Source organism: Aethalodelphis obliquidens, unplaced genomic scaffold (genome assembly GCF_003676395.1).
Source record: "Aethalodelphis obliquidens isolate GAN/ISIS:26980383/991018 unplaced genomic scaffold, ASM367639v1 scaffold1, whole genome shotgun sequence".
Lineage (NCBI taxonomy): Eukaryota > Metazoa > Chordata > Mammalia > Artiodactyla > Delphinidae > Aethalodelphis > Aethalodelphis obliquidens.
The window spans coordinates 80,934,344-80,949,905 of record NW_020837945.1 but is presented as its reverse complement, the minus strand read 5'-3'; the positions used below and the strand labels follow the sequence as shown (position 1 = coordinate 80,949,905).

The following is a 15,562-nucleotide window of genomic DNA, read 5'->3' as shown; positions in this document are numbered from 1 at the left end:
GACAGCTGGTGAGGCAGCTAGGGTTTTCCTCTCCTGAGGGCCTGAGAGTCTAGAGTGTCTTGCAGTCAGTATCCGTCCTTGCCAAGAGAAAACAGCTACCTTCCCCCATCCAAAAACGTAAAAACAAAAATAAAATAAAAATCTCACCGAGTTTGGCTGTTTTTAGCAATCCTTTCTCCCTTTGAAGATTTATTTGTGGAATGAAAATCCCCTTCAGGCCCATTTGGCTGAGGCTACGGGGCTCTGAATAAGCTCACACAGTTTGCAGACAGCAAAATCGAATACGGGGACCAAAAGCAATCCTGCTCCCGGAGGGAAAGGGGCAGAGGCAGAGGCGTGTGGGCTCTCTAAGGTTCTGTAACGACTGCTTAGCTGTTGTACGGTTTTTGATTCCCAGCTACGCTTTGCCAGCACTCACACATCCATCGGCCCAGGAAGCTGCTATCCGAAGGCAGGAGGGGACGGTTAGGGCCGAGTGGGGAGGACGGCTGATTAGAACATAGCCCTGAACACCTGGAGAAGGTCTAGGCTGAGGAAGCCCTCAGAAGCTCTTGCTGAGGAAGGCCACTTCCTGGGTCCTGACCAACCAAGGTTAGAAACGGAAGAACTGTCTGGGGGAGTAGGAGGCAAGCCCCCAAAGCAGGTCCACACCCTCATCCTACCGTAATTCACCTACCAGCATTCCCAGGGAGGCTCCGAGACAGACGGCAGAGCTTCCCCTCCCTCTCCATGCCCTCCAATCCAGCTCACCCCCAGCTGTTGGGAATCCCTCAGTCCCCACTTATCCAGTGTCTATTTTGTGCTGGACCTGCACTGGCTGCTTTAGGAACCAAAGGGTCCCCTCACGAGGTCCTCACACCTGTCTTCTGTGGTGCGTGCTATGTGGTTAGTTTGCAGATGCGTCTGAGGCTGCTGCTTCTTGGCGAATGCGCAACTGGCCTCGAGTGGTATCGTGGTGTCTGAGGGGTGCTGGCTGAATCTCTCTCCCTCCCACGACCGGCCTTTCTGAGCTTGAGGCGCTGCCCCACTTGTGACAGGTCAGGTTACAAAAGTTCCATGCTTAAGCCAGTTGTTTGTCACTCGGAGCACATTTTCCCATAGAAACAATGTTATGTTGAGATTGGGTTCTCAGAGTAACTACCAAAGGCAATTGGCCTGTTAGGTATCTGATGTCTAGTTTTGGAGACAGCTTGGTAGAGCTGAAAAAGCCCTGGTTAGAAGCCAGAAAGGCCTGGGTTCCAGCCCCAGGTCAGTCACTTACTTGCTATGTGGCCTGGGGCAACTCATTTAGTCTCTTTTCCTTAGTTTCTTCATCTTTGAATTGGTATGATACTCCCTACCTTCCAGGGGTTGTTGGGAATATTAGTTGAGAATGTATACGTGGGTCCTCTGACATACACTCAAATAATGAAGCAACAGAACTCCACTGCCACGTGTAAAACTGGCTTTGTGGCCTCATGGATTCTGAGTCCCAACTTGAAATTCAAACGGCACGTCTTTCCTGCTGAATTTGGATTGGAGAATATTTGCTTTCCTCAACTTCCTGGAAAAGAAACATGGGGACTCTTCCACCCTAAAATCCCTGGTGGCCACCCTGAAGTCTGGGCTGGAGTTCTGATTAGACTGGGACTGGAGGTGCCAGAGGGAAGTAAGAAGCAGAAGAGGTAGGAAGGGGAGGAAAGGGCACGACTTAAGTATGCATCGTATTTCTTCCTTTGGGGTTCATAAAACTGCACGATGATCTGGTTACTTTCTCCGAAGTTTCCTGTGCCTTCCACACCATGAGCCAGTTGGATGCTTCCTGGTCAGAATTAAATACAGAGTAAGGCAGTTCCCTCCTTGCTCCCTCTACCTTTTAAATCATGAAATTGTTAGCAAGGCAAGTCAACAATTCATTTGATGGGGCAGATACCTGAACAAATACCCTCTTCCCATCTTTATTCCATCTTCTTCCTGTGCTGCTTAGAAAAAATCTTAAATAGGAAAGCATCAGCCAGAGCCTCCCTCTGCCTGAAAAGACTGCAGTATACACCGCCAGCAAAATCCTTTCTTTTTCGCCCTTTTGAAAATCTCATCCGTATGCTCTCGGCTTTGCTTCCACTCTGACGTTTGTGACTTCTTCTACTTATGTACACAGTCCTAACACCTGTTTCAGTGACTGTGATCATGTGAACTTGTTACCCTGACCTAGCATGGCGTTCTGAACCCAGGCCTTTCTGTGTGTTCTACCCACCACATCTCTGCTGTCTCGGAGGTCATGCTCGTCTCCCCTGTTCACTTTGCCCCCTCGCTGTGCAGTTGGCAAACGTGTCCCCACTGTGGATGTGACCCCACTGCCAGTGCCTCGGAGAACTGCTTAGCACCCCCTTTGCCAGGCCTCTTATTTCTAGCTCACACCTGCTGCCCTTCTGTGGGTTGTGATTTTAGAGTTTCATTTGAGCATTCTACTTTATCCCCTTTAAATCTCATTTTAAAGCTCTCCTGTTTAGTCTTCAAGTCTCCGGCCAAAAATATTTTTCTTGGTTTATGTGACAAGCTCCCAATTCCTTGCCAAGGGGCCCAGCATCCAAATCCACGGTCCCGAGGAACAGGCGTTCTCAGCTCAGTTCCAGAGCAGCCCGTGTTCCCCACACACGCATGCCTGTTTCCTCAAAAATCTTGACTAACGGCTGAGGAAGAGACTAGAGCATCACCTCGGCACCATGTCCCTTAGTTTCCTACCCAAGATACCAGAGTCACCTGAGATACTAACCAGGACTCCTCTGGATGAGTGACTTGTTCCCACACCCATGGCCAGAAGGGAGAAATAGTCTATGGGTTATTTGAGCATGTTTACTCCTTTTTGTCTTTAATGCAGGGGTTTTCACTAACGTGAATTCAGCAAAATATTGGTCTCACAAGATGCTCTGGGGTATGGGGATTCTGTGGTCAACTAAATTTGGGAGACTAAATAACTTATCCTGCTTTTGCATGGTCTCAATAGGTTAGAATCTACATATACTAAAGGCTCTACATTATCATACAGAAAAGAAATAGATTTAACTTTGAATTTTCCCATGACTGAGCTCCCCTGTCTTCCTGTGCCTCTCCTTTTAACATCCCGTGGATGCACTTTAACCAATGCTAACTGCTTGAAGAAGACAACCTGATAGTGACTCCCATAGGCGCTCATCAAACCTCATGATGATCCTGTTAGCTGTTCTACTTTGCCTTCTCCAGAAGGTCCAAATCTATCTCCTTTGGGTACAATCTCATACTTTAATTTTTTTCTCCCCAAAAGGGACTGGGCCTTCCCTCTTTATTTCTATGTTATATCTACTTATTAATCAGACTCTGATTCTGCTGTATGTTCTCTTTGACCTTCTGAGTGCCTTTTCTTTCTGGATCATTTCTTTTAGGATGTCTAAGAACCCTTCATCAATGCAAAGACACTGACCTCTTAGGTTTCCTCAAGCCTATTCATTCTCTCCTTCGGTAGGAGACCAGTTTACATTTGCAACACCAATAATTTGTGACCATGGTGGAGCAAAAAAAACAAAAAAAATAATTGGCCCCCATCATATCCCTGAGTTTATATTTCCTGGGCATCAGTGTGACACCTTGGAGGCCCACAGATCTTCTGAGGCTTGGAAAGGTGTTTGACTTGCACAGTGGTTTTTAAAATTGGAAGATATTTTACATAAACACCTGGAGCCCAGCTTCTCTTGAGAAATCAGATCTGTTAACACTGGGTTGCTTTCCAACCTGGCAACAATTGACCAGAGCTGAGTACTGGCTGCTCCCACTACACAGGGTATACGCTCTCCACTTTGCCAGAGTTACCACCACTCCTTAAAGCTTTATTTCCTCCCACTTCCCTCATTTACATTAACTGCCTGTCTCTGCTGACATTTGGATTTGTGACCCCTCATATAGACCTCTGTAGTTTCCTCCTGGGAATCTTCCTAAAAGCTGCCTCAAAAGTGTCTCTCCCACTTCCTTCCCAATCTGATCCTTTCCATCTGTGCTCTGGTACCTTTGGTTATGAGTCCTAATATGTGTCTGGTTTGAAGGTCTGACCAGCTGCAGGACAGTAAGAGTTGAAGCTGTTGGTATTTGTAAAGATCATGTGCACAGAAATGAAATATCAACCCAAGCCCACATTTTCGGGGGAAATTTTTTTTCAGTTGTTCTAGGTTTATAAATCAGGTATAACCTGGTAAGTTATCAACTATTCAGCAATCATGGAACACCAAGTAACGAACTTGTCCTTCAACCACTGCAGAAGTAGCTTAAGTTCATGTTTACCTTGCCCCTGAATTTCCCACTTTGCACACATGGATGGTTATTATGAATGTTAACATTATACTATTAAGTCTTGATAGTTAAGGGACAAGTTACCCAGTCCCCAGATCTCTTCTTCTTTTCTAACCCATTGACTTACTGTTGGTCATTTAATTTTTCTGTAGTACACTCATCTCCAGCTGGGTGGGGAACACGATTGTAAGTACAAATCATGAACCAGGCCATCAGCTCAAGCTGGAGGGCATCCTGTTGTATTATCCTCACCCCCAACCCCGCACGTGTTTGCAGAAACCCTGATTATAAGCAGCCTCCATCCCTCTCCCTACCCAAGTTCAGGGACGAGGTGGGACAGAAGACAAAAGGGAGAACCTGATTAACTAGAATGCTCTGTGTTGACGGTTCCAATAAAAGTTTCACTGAAACTAACAGTTTGGGGTTTTAATTTATCCATGACATTCCTACCACCTCTTGCCCTACGGTAACCCAAAGCTGGAGATTACAGACACACTTTCAGCTCATTGAGTTCAAAGGCAAGGTAGGGTACTTGGCTTGATTGGCACTTTGGAATGCTCTCCAAAACGGTCCACTTTCAAGATTAAAGGGACTCTTCGTTCAACAGAATAGAAAACATCTTGTTACTAGACAGTGAGGAATTTCAACCTAAGTGTAGGTTCAATAAACATGAATATTCAGCAATTATGTTAAGTCCCTGATACTTTGGCAACTTGAGGCTATAAGAACACTCTTGGAACGAGGAGAGCCCCTCGTTCATTGAAGAGCATTAGAAGATCGGGAAAAGGCTTTCTTAGTAAAATGTGAAGTGGTAAGGCAAAAAAAAACAAAAAACAAATAAAAAAACCCCCCACCACTCCTACAATCTTCAAAGTAGAGATCTGTAATCTTCAAAGCAGAGCTCTGAAGACCTCTTTCAGAGTGATGTTTGTAGAAGGGATGCTTATACTGGGAAGGGGGTTAAAACCTAAAATCCAGTCCAAAGCTAAGATTCTATATGTTGCTATTATAGGTAAGAATCACAGCACTATGCATTTAAGTGAGAGATTCTGCCGTGTACTCATATATATACTGCTGCATGTTCTCCTGACAAATTCCTGTATAACGAATAGCATCATACCAGCACCTGAAACATTTCAAATCCATTTATTTATCTCCTCTAATTCTCATAAGCATCTTGTGAGATCATTGTAATTTCCATTTACGCGCCAGAAAATTAAGAATCAGAGCAGTGACTAACTCGTGAGGGATTAGCATCTACATTTCACATAAGGGTGACATAGCCTGAGATATGGAGTTGGAAAGCCATTTGCTCAGGGTTTCTTGAGAGATAATTCACTTATTTCACTAAAGAGAGTTACTGAGTTTCCTAATAAGTATAGCAAGAAGATGAATTCAGAATTTCCTTTGGCCAAATAATGAATGCAGTAAAATTTTCTTTAGCAGATGTTGATTTAAATGAGGAATTAATCACTTGAATCTTTCTTGATAGTATCTATTACTCTTCCAAACTCCTTTTACTAAAACATGCGCAAGTATGAAGAGTTTAAGGAAAATATATTGGAATGAATATGCTAATCACATCAGCTCTAAATACAAAGATGGACTCTGTATCACAGAAATGCCCCTATACAAAAGGACAGTAATTCTCCAACGTTTTAATTAGTAAAGTACAATAGAGGGTGAATAAGATCTGATATTCTTTTCTCTGGAGCTAAAAACAAACAAACAAAAAAACACATTCTGCTAAGTTTAAAAGCCACCTAAGTCAACTTCTGCATGAGAGAATCTGAAATTGTGGGGGCAGAAAAGAGAGAATGACTTACGGACTTTTTTTTCAAAATGGATTTCTACTTCCACAAGCAAACAGCGTGCATCAAGGTTCAGAGTTTGTACGAAAGTTGGTTGGTTTCCATAGATTTTCTGGCCCTGATATGTACTAACTCCCCCAGGTTAGCAGAGCTGGTTCCCCTTACTTCTATCCTCTTCTTTCCGTTTCCCCCTGGGGTTACCTCTCCTCCTCTCTCCCTGGGTCTCTGTCTGATTTAATAGCCCGCACTATCCTAACCCTTCAGCAAGGCTCAGTATATAAAGGTCCCCGTGTTTCAGGAACCCTGACATTTTGGCTCTGGAAATACTTGGAAGAATAATTTATTCCTTCATTGATATTTTCAACGTTGATATTTTCAAAAAGCATTTGCTGACTCCCTACCTCACCATCTACCCGCTCACCTACAGGATAAAGTGCAAACTCCTGTGCAGAGCACCGAGACCCTGCTGTAGCTGCCTTCCACCTCACCTCAGAGCCACCCTCCTTTCCTCTTGTGTTCCCGTCTTCTCACACTTCTGCCCTTGGCCCAGCCTGCTTCCCTCCTCCTAGCACACACCCAGTTCCTGTCCTCATGAATTCCCATTCTCTCTCAAGCTCACGCTCAAACGTAACCTTCTTTCTGTAGTCTCATCCCACTTTCTCAGTTAGGTGCTCCCATTCATTACTCATGTCCCCTTGTTAACACAAAGCTCACCATATTATATGGTTTTTCCATCCTTTGTGAGGGTTTGAGGGAGGGTTAGTATTGGGAATTAAGTTGTGTTCCCCAAGAAGATCTGTTGAAGTCCTAACCCCCAGTGCCTCAGCATGTGACCTTATTTGGAAATAGGGTCTTTGCAGATGTCATCAAGTTAAGAGGAGGCCATACTGGATTAGAGTGGGCCAAATCCAATGACTGATGCCCTTATAAGAGGAGGGAAATTTGGACAGAGAGACACAGAAACACAGAGGGAGAAAGCCATGTGAAGACAGAGGCAGAGATTGGAGTGATGCAGCTACAAGTCCAGGAATGCCAAGAATTCCTGGCAACCACCAGAAGCAAGCGAAGAGGCATGGAACAGATTCTCCCTCAGAGCCTGGGAAGGAACCAACCCTGCCGACATCTTGATTTCAGACTTCTAGCCTCCAGAACTGTGAGAGAGAAATTTCTGTTGTTTTAAGCTACCCAGTTAGTGGTAATTTGTCACGGCAACCTCAGGAAACTAATACAGTTGCTAAGAGCCTCTATATGTGCTCATCTTCCCAAGTAGGCCCAAGGACTTCGGCAAGTAGGGCCTGTGGTCATCCATCTTTCCTCTTGGCCCCAGCATCATGCTAACAGAATAGATGCTCAATACGTTCTGGCTGAATGAGGGCATGTGCCAGCACCACCCTTCTGGTTTTAAGTCAGTGGATCCCCAAAGGGTTCAGACCCTGCTCTGAGTGAGCAAGCTTGTGAACGAGGTAGAGAGAGTTTGGTGCCAAAATGATGACTTATAGAAGAGGAAAAATCAAAGTAGGAAAAAATGTGTCAAAAACCTTGTAGATGGGCTTCCCTGGTGGCGCAGTGATTGAGAGTCCACCTGCCGATGCAGGAGACACAGGTTCGTGCCCCAGTCCGGGAGGATCCCACATGCCGCAGAGCGGCTGGGCCTGTGAGCCATGGCCGCTGGGCCTGCGTGTCTGGAGCCTGTGCTCCGCAACGGGAGAGGCCACAGCAGTGAGAGGCCCGCGTACTGCAAAAAAACAAAAACAAAAAACCTGGTAGATGGATTCTAAGAAAAAGCAGAGGCCAGGGCTGGGGGTGGGCAGGGAGGGACTCTTCAGAATATTTTAGAGTGCATTTTGAAACAAGTGCTAGGTGATGATGAGGTCCCAGAGATGTCATCCTAGACTGAGAAATTAAGGGCACTTGGGGGTAAGGTGGGGATAATGGAGCAAGCAAACAGTAAGACTGGCCCCGTGTTTGGGAAGGAGAACTTTATAAAGGGCCCTGAAGGCGAAGCAGGTGCATTTAAATTCTATAAAATGGGACGTGGGTTGTGGCAACAGATTCTCGTGGGGCAGAAACGGGACAAAAGCCACGAGCAGCTCCAGGTAGGGTGGGCCTGAGAGGGAAGCGCATCAGGATGGGCCAGGGAGCTGCTGAGGACTTGCTGAGGAGCAGTCATCTTGGGGCCCAAGTGGGAACTGAGGAATAAAGCGGGTGAGAGGTCTCTCGGGGACCCCTGGTCATTGGTGGGGAGGGAAGCAGGGGCTCCCATTTGGTAGCACAATGACTCACTCCTGGGCTCAGAGGAGATGATGTGTTTGTCAGCCCAGATGAATGAGGCTGTCTTCTGTTTTTAGAAATCTTTGTAAGACATTCCACAATACTTCTCTCAATAACTCATTTTAGCCTTTAATATGTCTCCAAGCCAGGAGATTCTTCCTCCCATTCCAAACGGCAATTCCTCACTTTAGAAGTACATTCTTCCCCTCGCATTCTTTCCTGAGCTGAGAGGAAGAGTAAGGAGGTGTGGTCACTATTTCCTGTTGTCAATCCTTCGCACCCTTGAGGCCCATTCCCAACACATTCTCTGCTTCTCCTCTCCAGGAAAAATGATTTTTTAAAAAATTTTTCTCATGGGTCTTGTTAATTGTCTCTGCGGCTCTTCTCCTGTCTCTTTCCTGAGTGCGTCTTTGGTCATGGGGCACCAAACTGGGCATTCACGGAGGCAGGAAGTGTAGTGGGATGAGTGGAAGCTGTGGGGTCAGACAGACTAGGTTTGAATAGCCACTCCCCTACTTAGTTGTACGTTCTTGAGCAAGTTGTATAATCTCTCTGAGCCTCAATATTCTCATCTGTAAAATGGAGCAATAATATTTATGTGCTCCTTGGAGAGTTGTACCAGTTAAAAATAATACACATAAAACTCTTGAAAGCATTCAATAAATGATGGCTCCTATTGTTAGTATGAGTTGGAGCAATGCTGATTATACTGGGCTTATCGCCTTCGTGAGCACTTCAATACAGCCTGATAGTCATGCATGCTTAAAAAACTACACCACTGCACAGCCCAGATGGTAATTCTTGCTACCTCTGATGGTCACATAAAACACAAACTGGTCTTTTTCAGATATAGCAAAACTATGTACAGGACCAGGAACTGTGCTAAGAGAATTATATCTTTTTATTTATTTATTTTTTTGAGAGAATTATATCTTTTTATTTGCTCTCCACAGAAGTAGAATTGCGTAACATATCAAGTAGTTATTTCATTTGCAAAGGTACTTGAGTAATACCATCTTTAAAACTCTCATATTAACTGAACAAAATCACTGGAATTTTTTAATTGGAAAAGACAATAAAACTCCCACTGCAGATAAACTCACTCCAATCAGCTCCTTTATATCATTTGTCTTTTATAACCTGTAAGTGCTACTGGGTTAATAATGTTTTAACCCAGTGTATACCATGTGATCTTAAGTAAATAAAATTGTGCAGCAAAGTGCTGAAGGAAAATACATTAGAATGCCAATAACGTTTATTTTTGGGGGGGTACAATAGGATTTATTTTTCTACAACAAGCCTTTATTTGAATAAGGAAAATTTGTTTAAAAAATAGTACATAAAACTTTATAAGGACATATTATCATAATTATTTTAAAATACGTATATCAAGTAAACTGCTGGAATGCACAAAAATGGCAATATTATGTTTTTGAGTGATGGGAATATGAGTGATTGGTTTTTCCTTTAACTTTTCTGAACTTTACAAATTATTTATAATGATTTTGAAATATACTATGATATCATACTATATGATATATTATTAAATTATATAATAAAATAATTTTATTTATATATATATTTATTTATATAAAATAATAAAAATAGTGACCACACCTCTTAGAGAATTTCCAAATCTCATAGTTTTAAGGGCTTTTCTGAGTCATTTAACATGACTATTATCTATGTGGGTTCTGTCTTTGTAATAATAAGAATGTTAATAATAATGATAGCTGGCATTGACGTGCCGAACCTCTGTAACAAGCATTTTAAATGCACTGTTTCACTGGATCTTCAAAATAATTCTACGAGGTAAGGCACTTGTGGTAGGCGGAATGATATCCTGAAGATGTCCATGTTCTAACCCCTGGAACCTGTGACTATGAATATGTTACGTTACGTGGCAAAGGGCAATTGAGGTTGCAGTTGGAATTTAAACTGGCAGTCAGCTGACCTTGAGGGGTGAGATTATCCTGGGTTATCCGAGTGAATCCAATGTAATCACAAGAATCCTTTAAGGGGAAGAGGGATGCAATGTGAGAAAGACTTAACTGGCCATTGCTGGCTTTAAAGATGGAAGGTGGCTACAAGCCAAGGAACGTGGTCAGTCTCTAGATGCAGGAAAAGGCAAGGCAATTTATTCTCCCCTAGAGCCTCCAGAAAGGAATGCTACCCTGATGTGACCTTGATTTTAGCCCAGTGAGACCTATTTCAGACTTCTGCCCTCCAAAACTGTGATGTAATAAATGTGTGTTGTTTTAAACCGCTAGTTTGCGGTAATGTTACAGCAGTCATAGGAAACTAATATAGTATTATATTCCAATTTTACAGGTGAGCAGACTGAAGTTTAGAAGAGTAACTTGGTCAAGATCACATACAAGTGGTTAGTGCAACTCCAGAATTTGAATCCAGGTTGTCTGATGACAGAACCTATCCTCCTGGGCACTTGGCTCCACTGGAGCTCCAAAATGATTGTCCAGCGCCTGCTTGGGCATAACATGTGAAAACTCACCACACCTGTTCCCCTACCCATTAGCCCCCTGCACTTGAGGATGGCCTTAACTGGTAGAATTGATGTCCCTTATATGGGGCTCAAATTGGTCTACCCAGTCACTTTTCCCATTGATTTTTCACTCAAAATAACCTAATTCCTCCTTTATGAGAAGCACGTTTAAAATATTTGAGGCCAATAATCACTTCTTCCCAAGTCCTCTCTTCTTTGGGTGAAACAATCCCCAATTTAGCCCTTCCTTATAAGACATGGTTTCAGATTCCAGCACTTTCCTGACCTCTCCCTTCTGGAAAGCATTCAGACTGTCAACACCCATTTGAGGACCTAGCCAGTTCCTACCTTACCGTCAATTTGTATACTTTGATTTTCTTCCATGAGGTTATCATGCTGACCTTAACACTTCTGAACTTCATCCTATGCTATATCTTGAGCTCTTTGATGGAAATATTTCTAGACAGCAATCAATAAATAAATACTGGTAACTTTTGGAATATCTGGCCTAAAGACTTGAAAACAAAGCTGGCTTTCAAGTTCCTTCTGATATCATCACAAACTGATTCCACTCTTCGTTGACATGAATCATACCTGGCAGGATATGTTCCAGCCTGGCGGGGGCTAGAAGAAAAGGCCTGTTAAGCTACAGTAAGGAACTGTTCTGGCAAACAAGCAACTTTGTAAGGAGCCTTGAGATATCATAGGCTGCTCGTGTGTACCAGTCTGAGAAGTTGTGCTGTCTGTTCCAACATGGACTGGGGAGCCAGGGGGAAAACTAAGGAAATGTTAGGAGTTCATGTGACTTCATATCACTTAAAATACTGTGAATCTTCAGAGCAGAGACCTGCACACACAGATTAACAACAGCCTCCCCAAATCTGACCATCCACAGCTTTAAATGATCTATGTTGCTGTTCCCTCGTTCCTGCAAATAATCAAGGGCTGACTGTAAACAAATAAGACAGCCAAAAAAACCCTGGTCTTCAGCAGTTGCGTAATGATGAACGCCTGGTGAAAAAAACACGAACCCATACTTCATTCATTTCACTAGCTGCCTCTCTCTCTAGGAGGGATGGGGGATAAAACATTTTTGTGGGCTCGTATAGAAACATTCGACTAATTAAGTAAGTGGTTCTGTCAGACCTGACTTGAAGACTTGAAGGTACTTGAACACAAAGCATAAGGTTTGCATTTCCTTTATAAATACATACGGGAGTAAGAATAAAAACAGAAAATGCCATAATCAACTTCACTTGGGGCTTTTCTGAATCCTACATGTTTGAAAAAACATAGTTTGATATATTGAAGCAAGCAGGTGCAGACAGTCTGGACTTCTGAGTCCTACCTAGGGCAGGTCTTTCTTGGGCTGCTGAGTATTAGCTAAGAAGAAGCAAACCCAATTCAGGCACAGAATGAAGATTTTAACCCTGACGTATCTGCTGCTGCTGTACATGTATGCTCTGGGAAAGTCAAAAATCTGGGCTGTAACACTGGGCTCCCTCACAGGGCTCCTGGAAAGAATAGCTTAGAATGGTCTCGTTTTTAGATACAAAAAGAACATCTTAAGTAAATGGTGATACGGTTTGTGCTTGTGATTGCAGAGCGTGCTACAGCTATTCAAGAGAGGAGGCCTTTTTGCTTCCAGAATTGTATGGCTTGAGCTCTGCTGGCTTCTACTTTGCCTCCCACAGAACATCTCTGTGTCCATCTAAAGTGGGAGAAGAGATGCTCGGAGGGTGAGGGGAGAGCGAGCATCAGCGAAGGAAGGGGAATCACACCTCCAGTGTCTGACTGCCCTGGGCCACCCGCCTACCCACCAACTGTGCACTCCATGGCCCCAGCTGGTAAGCCCAGATTTTCCATGGAGCGCATGGCACCTGTCCTGCAACTCCCTCTTACTCACTCCCACCCTGTTCCTCCAGTTATAATGTCAACAGGGGTCTGTGACCCCTACCTCGATCCTGCCTCTAGCCTGAAACTGGCATTTGGACTTAAACTCCCTGGTCTTCAGACCCCGAATCTCTGCCTCTTGGACACCCATGGAGCCAATGAAGGGAATTTTTTCTACACCTCCAGTCTGTAGAATCCAATCCAATCCTGGCTAATTGGTGCTATCTTCCCGCCCCCTAAGAGGATCTGGACAGATTCAGTGTATCACAGCTGGAGTCTCCTCCAACTTTTCAGGTCAAGGGCCATGTCAATGAAGCCAAGACTCTATAACTGAATCCCACTTGCCACTCCACCAGAAAAGCCTTTTATTGTCAATGCCTTACTGGCAAATTTAAGGCAATGCTTTCCTCATGCCTGTCATTCAATAATATGCAACAACAAATATTTACTAAGAACCTACTATGTGCCATGCACTTACACATTATCTCATTAAATACTTATAGCAACCGTGTAAGATTCAGGGGAGGAAGCAAAGGATTAAAGAGATTAAGTAACTTGCCCAAGGTCACATAGCTAGTAAGTGGCAGGGCCAAGTTCTGATGCCAACTTAGACTATACCCTGCTGCCTCATTCTGTAAATACCTATTAAGGGCTTAGTTATTTGCAAGATGTATTGCCAGCCTCTTCAGGACTCAGGCTTCATTAGGGCTTCTGGGGAACCCCTCATCAGCTACTCCACGGGCCTGGCTCCAAGAAAGTGAACACTCCACAGCCCGCTCATTACTCAAGGGCTTTTGGGGAAGGTGGTCAGCTTCTGGTAGGAATGAAGCTCTGTTTTCGGTCCCTTTCAAGGACCTAACAGGAAATATCTTGCTTCAGCCTAAACTGCTGAGGGACATATTCAAGTGGATGGCACTCAGCAGGTTTGGAATACCACATTCCTCAAGTGCTCTGAGTTTCTGAGCAACAGTGAAAAAATTCCATAGTTAGACTTCTCTTTCTGGATACTCACTGACAGTGACATCGGAATTAGGTAGTTTATATGTATCTGTCCCACACATACAAAACGCTTCACAGAGGGTGAGTCCAGAAACTTTGTAGGGGACTGGTTCTTGGATACCTGGAAGACACTGCTGGCTCCACTGCTAATTCTGACTACCGCCTGTTTGAGGGACTGGTAATCCGTCCCCCTCCTCCCCTAACTGAAACCCTCTTTCCTCCATTCTTTTACCTTTATTGCCAACTCCCCACTCTGTGAGCCCTGGCAAATGTGTCTTCATTTTTTGATCTCCTCTCTCCTTGATCAGACCAGTTCATAGCTGTGAGATCTGTATAGCCGTATGGGAACCCACACTGAGAAGGGCCCTTGTGGTTGGTTTAATGCTCTGCTGTCACTGGCTTGAAATTCTTAATGATTTTTGAGCAAGGTGCCCCACACTTCACTTTGCACTGGGCCACGCAAGTCATGTAGTCAGTCGTGCTCCTTGCTGTGGACACTGAGATAGGGAGAAGAGTCTCACCGCACAAGGTAAGAGTGGTGGGATAGCTGCGGTCCCTCTCTGGAACTCAGCAGGCACCTCCACATGGAGACCATCCGTAAAAGTGGATCCAACTGATAATAGCGCCACCTTCCTCAGCCTCAATTTCTTCATCTCTAAAATGGGGACAGTAGCATTTACCCTTGCATGTCATTGCAAGCACTGGGTGGGATCATGTATCAAGTACCCACCAGAATGTTTAATATACAATTGGTGTTTGCTTGATGCAATCCATGGAAGATAGCAAGTGCAGAGAACAGAGTTTGAACTCTAGAATTAGAAGCTAGCTTAAATCAGATCAGCCCCACTGCTTAAAAAGATGTATGACCTCGGCCGGGTGACTTGGCTTCTCCCAGCCTCAGTTCCGTTATCTGTAAAATGGGAATGTTAGTATTTACCTTGTAGGGCAGTTTGGGGATTCAAATATTCTAATGTATTTAAAATAACTAGTTTATCACCTGGCATGTAGTAGGAGCTCAAAAAATAACAGTTCTTAGTTTGGTTCCCTTACAACACAATTTCTGCACTCTAAACAATTCATTTACAAGTGATGTTAGGATACGACCATTAATAAGTGTCTTATACTATACAGCTTCCTGTATACTCTATGACCTTCAACATGTAGCCTCTTTGTATGTGAAAATCATTTTGTAAAAAATATTTGAGGCTTATTTTTTCTTTGCTAGACTATGACTTCCTTGAAGGCAGGAACCATGTCTTAATTACCCTTGTGTCCTAGAATACCTTCTAACACATTATATAATCTCAGGTGAATAAAATCTCTCTTTTGTTTATGCCAACAATGAGATGATAAATTTCATAACATTCCTAAGTTAGCAATTAGTAATTAGCCTGTTAATGATTAGGAAGCAGAAGGAACTCAATATAGCCCTATCCCTGCCATTAAAGGTCTTCTAATACTTGACATCACACCTGGCTCATCATCCAGCATCCTTGGGCCTGGTTCTTACTCCATGAACAAAACGATTCCACAGGGAACACCAGTTGTGTGCAACCAACCACCTTCCTTGCCAACAAACAACCTATGTCGAGAGGCCACTGGGGGAAGAATTTCCTGAAACCCCAACAGTTGAGTCATAATTTGATGCCTCTTAGGACTCAAAGAGGGCTCAGAACTGTTACTTTTAACAGTTTGAGCGGTCATGGGTCCCTTCAAGAACCTTCTGATAGTTATGGACATTCTCTACAGAAAAATGTACTCAATATCTTACATACAATTCCAAGGTGTC

The 15,562-nt window shown here is 43.8% G+C and overlaps 1 protein-coding gene across 9 annotated transcripts in view; it reads right to left on the bottom strand.

The window, feature by feature from the left end:
• The window catches only part of DGKG (diacylglycerol kinase gamma), a 207,551-nt gene that overhangs the window by 76,346 nt on the left and 115,643 nt on the right, over positions 1-15,562 (bottom strand). Inside the window, exon 20 of one of the 9 annotated variants that reach the window (XM_027109532.1) lies at positions 7,849-8,851. The exons of the other annotated variants lie outside the window; for them this stretch is intronic. Within the exon in view, the coding sequence (XP_026965333.1) occupies positions 8,716-8,851 (136 nt within the window). The 3' untranslated portion in view covers positions 7,849-8,715. Of the gene's footprint in view, positions 1-7,848; positions 8,852-15,562 lie in introns of those variants that run through there. 9 annotated transcript variants of the gene reach the window in all.